Genomic DNA, 11,560 nt, shown 5'->3' with positions numbered 1-11,560 from the left:
TTGAAGAAACAATGGTTTATTTTTCTAATCAAGTGACCAAGCTGCTGAATCTTAAGGCCTCAATAAATGTTGCATCTTATTATTTTCATTGAATAAAACCTTCTATTTTGATTATTCCTGGTAAGTAGCAATTTTGTTTCTCCAGTGGCTTCCATTTGCCAAACAGTCATGACAGATGGTTTAACATGGTGGCTGCTGCTTTCAGGGGGTTCTGTCAGGTGACTCCTCATTTCCAGTACAGCAGCTCTTGGTAATTTTTCATCAAAAGTCCATCCATCAGGACTTCTCTATCGTGGCTGGCCAAGGAGTCCTGCTTTGGCTGCCAGAGCCTCATTCTGCTGAATATGATATTCCTGAAATCTCATGGATATTCTCTGTGTCATTTTTAAATATTTCTGTAAGCAATGTTCTGAACAGGTGGTCTCTTCAGGTTTTACTTCTCTTGTTGTGAAGTCTTTAACACAGTCCAAAAAGCAGGTTTCTGTAAGTTTATTGTAGGTCCCAAGAAATTCCTTAAACTGTTTTATCTGATCAGATTCTGGTATTTGTGCAGCCATATTCTTTTGGTACCTTTATTAGTCACCTTTTCTGATGCATGAGTTTCCTTTCTGTTCTGGAAAAGTTGTCCAACTTTTGCTTCAGTGTCTCCAGTGAAGTTGTTTCTTACTCAAGCACAGGCTCTCGCTTCCGACATCTGCACGAGGCTGGGGGGCTGCGCTGGGTTGAGTCTGGGGACAGAGGGTCAGGATCAGGGCAGGCGCTGCGGTCGCTGCATAGGAAAGAACACCTAAAAATAAAAATTTTAAGCTGCTTGCAATAGCACAAACCTGTAGTCCCAGCTACTCAGGAGGCTGAGGCAGGAGGGTCTCTTGAGCCCAGAAGTTTGAGGCTATAGTGTGCTATGATTATGTATGTGAATAGCCTCAAACTCCAGCCTTGGCAACATAGTGAGACCTCGTCTTTAAAAACAAAAAACAGGCTGGGCGCTGTGGCTCACACCTGTAATCCTAACAATCTAGGAGGCCGAGGTGGGCAGATTGCTCAAGGTCAGGAGTTCGAAACCAGCCTGAGCAAGAGCAAGACCCTGTCTCTACTCTAAATAGAAATAAATTAATTGGCCAACTAATATATATAGAAAAAATTAGCCGGGCATGGTGGCGCATGCTTGTAGTCTCAGCTACTCGGGAGGCTGAGGCAGCAGGATTGCTTGAGCCCAGGAGATTGAGGTTGCTGTGAGCTAGGGTGATGCCACGGCTAGACTCTGTCTCAAAAATAAAATAAATACAAAAAACAGGCCGGGTGCGGTGGCTCATGCCTGTAATCCTAGAATTCTGGGAGGCTGAGGCAGGTGGATCACTCAAGGTCAGGAGTTCGAAACCAGCCTGAGCAAGAGCGAGACCCCATCTCTACTAAAAATAGAAAGAAATTAATTGGCCAACTAAAAATATAGAAAAAATTAGCCGGGTATTGTGGTATATGCCTGTGGTCCCAGCTACTCAGGAGGCTGAGACAGAAGGATCACTTGAGCACAGGAGTTGAAGGTTGCTGTGAGCTAGACTGATGCCACAGCACTCTAGCCTGGCCAACAGAGTGAGACTCTGTATCAAAAAAAAAAAAAGAAAAAGAAAAAAGAAAATCTGAAAACAACAAAGTCTGATAGAAATATATAGTAATTTAAAAAGTAGAAATAAGAGAGACCCAGTGTACTTTCTAATCTGTTCAAACCACATCTACAGTACTGGTTCCAGTTCTGGTAACTACATTTGGAGAAGTTGAACTACCTGGAGTGTGTATAGAAAGTGTTGATAAAGGTGATGAAAAATCTCCAAATTTTGCCAGATGAGGCAGGAATGATTTACCTGGAGAAAAAAGACATTTACTGAACAAAATGAGTTTTGACATTTGCATATACTTATGAAAACACTGCCAGAATCAAGATGCAGAACATTTCCATCACCCCCCCAAGATTACCTCTTTAGAGTCCGTTATCCCTCCATTCCATACCCCAGGCAACCACTGATCTGCTTTCTGTCTCTATAGATTAATTTACTTACATTTTCTAGAATTTTAAATAAATGGAATAGAGGAGAAGAACCCTTTTGCGACTGGCTTCTTTCACTGAACATGAATGTTCTGGGGTTCACGCATATTGCTACTTTATCAGTGTTCGTTGCTGAGTAGTATTCCATATTATGGATTTATTGTTTTTTATATATATATATATTTCTCTGTTTATGGACCCTTAGGTTGCTTCCAGTTTGGGGCTATTATGAAAAGAGATGCTATGAACACTAGGGCTACAAGTCTCTGTATGGACAAGTGTTTTCATGCCTGTAGAGACCTACGAGTTAGATCACATTGAACACTCAGTTCCACTAAGAGCTGAATGAACAAGACTGACAGGTTCCCAGTCCTCAGGAGGCTCACATTCTAGTGGAGGGGAAAAAGTGGTGAAACATATATATAAATAAGATGCATTCAGAAAGTGATAAAAGATATAAGGACAATAAAATAGAATAGGCGAAGAGTGACTAAGGAGAGTCTACTTTAACTAGAATGATAAGGGAAGATCTCTCTGTAAAGGTAACATGAGCTGAGTTGTGTCCTGAATATCAAGAATTCCGTGTATGAAGATTTGGGAGAGCACAGTCCAGGAACTGGGAACTATCAGTGCCAAGTCCTTGGGAAAGGACTGTATTTGACTTGAGAAGGATGTAATAGTTGTCTCCAGATATTGGAAGGACAAGTAGAACAGGAATTGCACTTATCCTGTGAAATTTAAAGGCATACTTATGACCAGGGAGTGAAAGTTAGATAGAGAAAGGTTTCAGTTCAGACTCACCTCTTAGTGGGTAGAACTGCCCATGACTGAAATGCGTTGCCTTGGTAAGTAGTGAGGCTCCCATGATTGGACAGATTCAATAAGAGAGATGCTAGAGAGAGGATTATGACTGAAGGCAGGAGATTGGACCAGATGTGCTCCCCAGCTGAGATTCTGTGATCCAGGAGACATTTGGGGATAGAAAAATGACCGGGTTTCAAGTTCTTTTCTGTTGTTGCTATTGAGGTTTTGTTTTCTTTTTTTCTTTTTTTTTTTAAAGACTGATTCCTTTCTTTCTTGCCTTGCCTTTATTTCTTTCTCTTTCTTTCCTTCCTTCCTTCTTTCTTTCTTCCCTCCCTTCCTCCTCCCTCTTTCCTTTCTTCCTTCCCTCCCCCGTCTTTCTTTCTTTTTTTCTTTCTTCCTTTCTTTTTTCTTTCTTTCCTTTCAACAAAGTTTCACCCAGGCTAGAGTGTAGCAGCCCAATAACAGCTCACTGCAGCCTTGATCCTGGGCTCACGCAGTCCTCCCACTTTAGCCTCCCGAGTCACCAGGACTAAAGGTGTAATCCACTGCACCTGGTCTAATCTGCTATTAACCACGTCAGTACAGCGCGAAACCTTGCCCACAGCCGCACTCACAGTCCGCACGATAGTTTGTGCTGTGCATTGACGTCGTTTTGCTCTTGTGTGATGAGGAAAGCTTTAAAGCACTGAAAGCTTGTTTTACTTTACAGGCAGCTTTACTTGCAATGTAAATCAGAATAGGTAACATATACGTATATGTTTTTATTACGTTATTTTTAAATGTTCACAATTTTATTTTGATAAATGAAAAATTAGAAACGTCATATTACTGCTGTTGGCTAAAGTTGCCATGCACATTCATCTGTGGCTGTCGACTATAGTCCACGCTTGTACCGAAGTGGTTAACAATAGGCACATTTAGGCCGGGCGCGGTGGCTCACCTAATTCTGTCCTTTTTTTTCTTTTTTTGAGACAGAGTCTCACTCTGTTGCCCTGAGTAGAGTGCCATGACACCAGCCTACTTCACAGCAACCTCAAACTCCTGGGCTCAAGCGATCCTCCTGCCTCAGCCTTCTCCCAAGTAGCTGGGACTTCCTAGGCCATGCCACCACACCCAGCTAGTTTTTCTATTTTTTGTAGATACCGGATCTTGCTCTTGCTCAGGCCGGTCTCGAACTCCTGAGCTCAAGCAATTCCTCTTGCCTCGGCCTCCTAGAGTGCTAGGATTACAGGCGTGAGCCATCAGTCTGCCTAGTGTTAATCTTTAAAACATCTTTTATTGAGATACAACTCACATACCAATACAATTCATGCATTTAAAGTATAGCACTCAATGGCTTTATTCACAGAGTTGTTTAACTTTTACCACAATGAATTTTATAACATGTTCATTACCCCCCAAAAAACCCTCCTCCCCTGAGCCATCACCTTCCAATTCCATCATCTTTCTCCAGTCCTAAGGAACCACTAATCTACTTTCCTTCTCTATGGATTTTCTTAACCTGGACATTTCACATAAAGGAAATATGTGATAAAATATGTAGTCCTTTGTGACTGTCACCTTTGACATATGGCATCATGTTTTCAAGTTTCATCCATTTTGTAGAATGTGTCAGTACTTCACTTGTTAAATAATATTCTGTTGTATGGATATACCACATGTTTTTGTCCATTCATCTATTGATGGGCTTTTGGATTGTTTCTGCCATTTGCTATTGTGAATAGTGCTGCTTTGAACATTCACGTACATGTATTTGAACATCTGGTTTTAATTCTTTGGAGTATATACCTAAGAGTGGGATTACTGGATCATATGGTAATGCTATGGTTAATTTTTTGAGGAAATACTAAACTATTTTCCACAGCAACTGTATCATTTTACACTCCCACTAGCAATGTATGAGGGTTCTAATTTCTCCACACCCTCACCATTGCTTGCTGTTTGCCATTTTTATTATAGTCATCCTAATGGGTATGAACTAGTATCTCATTGTGTTTTTTTTTTGTTTTTTTTTTGAGACAGAGTCTCGCTTTGTTGCCCAGGCTAGAGTGAGTGCCGTGGCATCAGCCTAGCTCATAGCAACCTCAAACTCCTGGGCTCGAGTGATCCTTCTGCCTCAGCCTCCCGGGTAGCTGGGACTACAGGCATGCGCCACCATGCCCGGCTAATTTTTTTATATATATATCAGTTGGCCAATTAATTTCTTTCTATTTATAGTAGAGACGGGGTCTCGCTCTTGCTCAGGCTGGTTTTGAACTCCTGACCTTGAGCAATCCGCCCGCCTCGGCCTCCCAAGAGCTAGGATTACAGGCGTGAGCCACAGCGCCCGGCCCCTCATTGTGGTTTTAATTTGCATTTCTCTAATGATTAATGACATTGAGCATTTTTTCATGCGCTTATTGGCTATTTGTAAACTTCCATAGAGAAATGTCTGTTTAGATCCTTTCTTTATTTTTTAATTGGTTTTTTAAAATTATTGAGTTGCTAGAGTTCTTTATATATTCTAGATACAAAGCCCTTATCAAATATATTACTTGCAAATATTTTTTTCCATTCTATGAGTTGTCTTTTCACTTTCTTTTTTTTTTATTGTTGTTTGAGACATGGTCTTGCTGTGTTGCCCAGGCTGGCTTTATCATAGCTCACTGCAACCTCAAATTCAGGGGCTCAAGTGATCCTCCTGCTTCAGCTTCCCTAGAAGCTGGGACTACAGACATGTACTACCACCCCCAGCTAATTTTTCTATTTTTTGTAGAGCTGGGGGTCTTGCTCTTGCTCAGGTTGGTCTTGAATGCCTGACCTCAAGCAATCCTCCTGCCTCAGCCTCCCAAAGTGCTAGGATTACAGGTGTGAGCCACCACGCCTGCCTCTTTTCACTTTCTTAATGAAGACCTTGGAAGGACTAGTTTTGATTTTTTGTTTGTTTGTTTTTAGTTGGTCAGACCTCTGGCTGATAAAGCTTTAATTTGTTAACAAAGTCTAATTTATCAATTTTTTCTTTTGATTTTTGTGCTTTTGGTGTCATATCTAAGAAACTATTGCTATTCTAAGGTCACAAAGAATTAATCCTATGTTTTCTTGGAAGAGTTTTAGAATTTTAACTCTCACTTTTAAGTTTTTTGACCCATTTTGAGTTAGTGTGAATTTCAGTGTCAGTCCCCAACCTTTTTGGCACCAGGGACTGGTTTCATGGAGGACAATTTTTCCATGGACTGGGAATGGGAGTGGTGGTGTAGTGCTCAGGCAGTGATGTTTGGCCTATTTCCTAACAGGCCATGGACCAGTAATGGGCCACATCCCGGGAGTTGGTGACTGCAGAGTTAGAGAATCCATCTTCATCTTGTTGTATATGGATAACCAGTGTCTTGGCACCATTTTTTAAAAAGACTATTCTTTCCTCACTGAATGGTCTTGCACTTTTCTCAAAAATCAATTGACAGAGCCGGGCATGGTAGCACATGCCTATAATCTCAACTACTAGGGAGGCTGAGGCAGGAAGGTCCCTTGAGCCCAGGAGTTTTAGGCCAGCCTGGGCAACATAGTTGAAACTCTGTCTCAAAAAAAAAAAGAAAAAAAAAAAAAGGAATTGATAGTAAATGTGAAGGTTTAATTCTGGACTTTCAATTCTATTCCATTGATCTCTATGTCTATCCTTATGCCAGTACCACACTGTCTAGATGACTGTAGCTTTGTAGAGAGTTTTAAAATTGGGAAATGTGAGTTCTACAACTTTGTTCCCTTTTAAGACTGTTTTGACTATTAAATTTTCTTAAATGTCCACATGAATTTTAGGATTAGTTTGCCAATTTTTGCAAAGAAGTCAACTGTGATTTTATTAGGGATTGCATTAAATCTGTAGATCAATCTGAGGACTATTTCCATCTTAACAATGTTAAGTGTTCTGATCCATGAATGTAGAATGTCTTTCCATTTATTAAGCTCTTCTTCCATCTTTTTCAATGATGTTTTATAGTTTTCAGTGTACAAGCCTTATAATCCTATGTAGTTTATTCTCTGTGATGCTATCATAAATGGAATTGTTTTCTTCATTTCATTTTTGGTTTGCTCATTGCTATTATAAACGAATGCAATTTATATTTGTATATTGATCTTGTATTCTGCAACTTTGCCGAACTCATTTATTAGTTCTAATAGTTTTTTAGTGGGTTCATTAGGGTTTTCTATATGCAAGATCCTATAGTTGTAATTCTTCCTTTCCAACCTGGGTGCCTTTTATTTCTTATTCGTGCCTAATTGCCGTGGCTAGGACCTCCTTCACAATGTTGAATAGAAGCAGGGAGAGCAGATATCCTTGTCTTGTTCTTCATCTTCTTTTGATGATTCATCTGGAAAGCATCAAGTCTTTCACCATTAAATATGATGTGGCCTGTTATCCCAGCACTTTGGGAGGCTCAGGAGGGATGATCTGATGACTTGAGCCCAGGAGTTTAAGACTAGCCTGGGAGGCCGAGGCAGGAGGATTGCTCAAGGTCAGGAGTTCGAAACCAGCCTGAGCAAGAGTAAGACCCCGTCTCTACTAAAAATAGAAAGAAATTAATTGGCCAACTAAAAATATATAAAAAAAAATTAGCTGGGCATGGTGGTGCATGCCTGTAGTCCCAGCTACTCGGAAGGCTGAGGCAGAAGGATTGCTTGAGCCCAGGAGTTTGAGGTTGCTGTGAGCTAGGCTGACGCCACAGCACTCTAGCCTGGGTAACAGAATGAGACTCTGCCTCAAAAAAAAAAAAAAAAAAAAAAAATAGACTAGCCTGGGCAACATATTGAAACTTTGTGTCTACAAAAAAATCAGAAAAATTAACCAGGCGTGGTAGTGTGCTTCTATAGTTCTAGCTACTCAGGAGGCTGAGGTAGGAGGATGGCTGGAGCCCAGGAGTTTGAGGCTGCAGTGAGCTATTATTGTGTCACTGCACTCCAGCCAGGCCAACAGAGCAAGAGCCTGTCTCAAAAAACCAAATAAATCAATACATATGATGTTTACTGTGGATGTTTGTGTAGATGTCCTTTATTAGATTGAAGAAATTCCTTTCTATTTCTAGTTTGTTGGGTGTTTTTATCATGAAAGTGTGTTAAATTTTGTCAAATGCTTTTTCTGCATTTACTGAGATGATCCTTTGGATTTGACCTTTATTTTATTAATGAGGTGTGTTACAGGAATTGACTTTGGAAGTTAAAACAATCTTGTATTCTTAGGACAAATTCCACTTGGTCATGGTGTATAATCCATTTGACATATTGCTGAATTTTACTGCCAGTATTTTGTTGAGGACTTTTGCATATTATTCATAATAGATATTGGTCTGTAGTTTTCTTACGATGTTTTGTCAGGTTTGGATATCAGGGTAATACCGGCCTCATAGAAAGAGCTAGGAAGTGTTTCCTTCTGCTCTACATTTTGAAAGAGTTTGTGAAGAACTGGTATTATGTTTTAAAAATTGTGGTAGAGGCCGGGTGAGGTGGTGCACGCCTGTAATACTAGCACTCTGGGAGGTGGAGGTGGGCAGATTGAGCTCAGGAGTTTGAGACCAGCCTGAGCAAGAGCGAGACCCCGTCTCTACTAAAAATAGAAGAAGAAAAAAAATTAGCCAAGCATGGTGGCGCATGCCTGTAGTCCCAGCTACTTGGGAGGCTGAGGCAGGAGGATCACTTGAGCCCAGGAGTTAGAGGTTGCTGTGAGCTAGGCTGACCCCACGGCACTCTAGCCTGGGTTAGTAACAGAGAGAGACTTTGTCTCAAAAAAAAAAATAATAATAATAATAAAAATAAATAAAAATTGTGGTAAAATACACAAAGCAAAAATTTCCATCTTAGCCATTTTCTAGCGTACAATTCATTTTTTACATTTCATTTTAAAACATTTTCTTTATGAGGTCTTGCACTTGCTCAAGTTGGTCTTGAACTCCTGCCCTCAAGGGATCCTCCCAACTCGGCCTCCCAGAGTGCTAGGATTACGGGCGTGAGCCACCACCCCCAACCAAAAAAATTTTCCTTTTTGTCACCACATGGATTGGCCCGAGGAGGGGGAGGTCAGCCCTGCGAGGACAGAGACCAGCAGAGCCCGCCTCAGGCTGGCCAGCCCCGCCAGGGGTGGTTGTGGGGGAGGGCGACGGGCGGCCCAAGGAGAAAGGCGCTGACGCACGGCGCGGCGCGGAGCGCACGGCGTGGGGCTGTCGCGCCCGCCCTGGGAGCCCGCGGCGCGGAGCGCACGGCGAGGAGGACCCGCGCCACCTCCCCCAACGCCCTCCGGTGCTGGAGACCTGAGGTGGCACCACAGGGGAGGCGCACGGGAGCAGGCCGGGGCGCGCGAGGAGCGGGGCGGGGCCTGGATCGCCGGTAGCCTGGAGCCCTGCCCGCGCTGGGAGGCCCAACCCTTCAGGCGACAGTCGCCAGGAGGACAGCTTGACAGCCAAGTGTGCCATTCAGTAGAGGTAAGTATATTCACATTTTTGTGCAACCAATCGCCAGAGCTTTTTATCTTACAAAACAGAAACTCTATGCCTATTAAATAACTTCCCATTTCCCCTTCCCCCAGCCCTTGGCAACCACCATTCTATTTTGTTTCTATGATTTTTTTTTTTTTTTTTTGGAGACAGAGTCTCGCTTTGTTGCCCAGGCTAGAGTGAGTGCCGTGGCGTCAGCCTAGCTCACAGCAACCTCAAACTCCTGGGCTCGAGCGATCCTCCTGCCTCAGCCTCCCGAGTAGCTGGGACTACAGGCATGTGCCACCATGCCCGGCTAATTTTTTCTATATATATTAGTTGTCCAATTAATTTCTTTCTATTTATAGTAGAGACGGGATCTCGCTCTTGCTCAGGGTAGTTTCGAACTCCTGACCTTGAGCAATCCGCCGGCCTCGGCCTTCCAGAGTGCTAGGATTACAGGCGTGAGCCACCGCGCCCGGCGATTTTTTTTTTTTTTTTAACACAGGGTCTCATTACGTTGCTCAGGGTGGAGTGCAGTGGTGCAATCACAGTGCACTCCAGCCTCGAACTCCTGGCCTCAAATGCTCTGTCTCAGCCTGGTGCACCACAGCTTTGTTTCTATGATTTCGACTATTTTAAGTATCTACGATAAGTAGAATCATACAGTCTTGTGACAGGTTTATTTCCTATTAGCATAATACCCTCAAGGATCATCCATGTTAAAGCGTGTGTCAGAATTTCCTTCCTTTTATTTATTTATTTTTTTGAGACAGAGTCTTGCTCTGTTGCCCGGGCAGAGTGTCTTGGTGTCAGCTGTAGTTCACAGCAACCTCAAACTCCTGGGCTCAAGTGATCCTCCTGCCTCAGCCTTCAGAGTAGCTGGGACTACAGGCATTCGCCACCATGCCCGGCTAATATTTTCTCCAGATATATATATATATATATATATTTTTTTTTTTGAGACAGAGTCTCGCTTTGTTGCACAGGCTAGAGTGAGTGCCGTGGCGTCAGCCTCGCTCACAGCAACCTCAAACTCCTGGGCTCAAGCAATCCTACTGCCTCAGCCTCCCGAGTAGCTGGTACTACAGGCATGCGCCACCACGCCCGGCTAATTATATATATATATATTAGTTGGCCAGTTAATTTCTTTCTATTTATAGTAGAGACGGGGTCTTGCTCTTGCTCAGGCTGGTTTCGAACTCCTGACCTCGAGCAATCCGCCCGCCTCGGCCTCCCAGAGTGCTAGGATTACAGGCTTGAGCCACCGCGCCCGGCCAGCCGCCGCGCCCGGCCCAGATATATTTTTAATTGTGCAACTAATTCCTTTCTATTTTAAGTAGACACCAGTCTCGCTCTTGCTCAGGCTGGTCTTAAACTCCTGACATCGAGCAATCCGCCCACCTCAGCCTCCCAGAGTGCTAGGATTACAGGCGTGAGCCACTATGCCCGGCCAGAAGTTCCTTCCTTTTAAAGGCTGAATAGTATTCCATTGTATCTATATATCACATTTTGTATATTCATTCATCTGTCCAAGGAGGCTTACATTGCTTGGATCTTTGGCTGTTGTGAATAATGTTGCTATGAATGTGAAATATCTTTTTGAGACTATGCTTTCAATCTTTCAATTGTTTTGGATATATATCCGGGAGTGGAATTTCTAGGTTGTATGGTAATTATATTTTTATATTTATGAGGAACTACTATACCATAGTACTATAATAAAACAACACCATAGTAGTATTATTTCTTTTTTAAATGATTGGTAGCATTCACCAGTGAAACCTGGACTTTTCTTTATGGATAGGTTTGTTTTACTATTAATTCAAACTTTTTCACTTGTTATATATGTATATTCAGATTTATTCAGATTTTCCATTCCTTCTTGAGTCAGGTTTGATAGTTTGTATCTTTCCAGGAATGTGTCCATCTCATCTAAGTCATCTAATTTGTTGGCATTTGGATATTCATAGTATTCTCTTCTAATTTTTACTTCTGTGAGGTCAGTAGTATTGACTCCTCTTCCATTCCTGATTTTAGTGATTTGAGTCTTCCCTTTTTTCTTGGTCAGTCTTACCAGAGTTTTGTCAATTTTGTTGATATTTCTAAAGAATCAACTTTTGCTTTCATTGATTTTCTCTATTGTTTTCCTATTCTCTATTTCATTAATATCTGCTCTAATCCTTATTATTTCCTTACTTGTGCTTGATTAGAGTTTAGATTGCTCTTGTTTTTTTCCTCCTCCTTTTGACTGTATACTTTCTTTTCCTCAGTGTCA

General features: G+C 42.1%; 1 protein-coding gene across 1 annotated transcript; it reads right to left on the bottom strand.

Annotated features, from left to right (window-relative positions):
* LOC105864894 (mitochondrial import inner membrane translocase subunit Tim9) lies at positions 1–655 on the bottom strand. Its single transcript, XM_012753060.3, has one exon. The coding sequence runs from the start codon at positions 555–557 to the stop codon at positions 288–290; it is 270 nt and encodes an 89-aa protein (XP_012608514.1). The 5' UTR covers positions 558–655; the 3' UTR covers positions 1–287.
* Positions 656–11,560: the final 10,905 nt, after the last annotated feature.

This window comes from Microcebus murinus, chromosome 5 (assembly GCF_040939455.1).
Source record: "Microcebus murinus isolate Inina chromosome 5, M.murinus_Inina_mat1.0, whole genome shotgun sequence".
Lineage (NCBI taxonomy): Eukaryota > Metazoa > Chordata > Mammalia > Primates > Cheirogaleidae > Microcebus > Microcebus murinus.
Note: the sequence above shows the minus strand (reverse complement) of the source record. Positions and strands in the feature narration are given on the sequence as shown.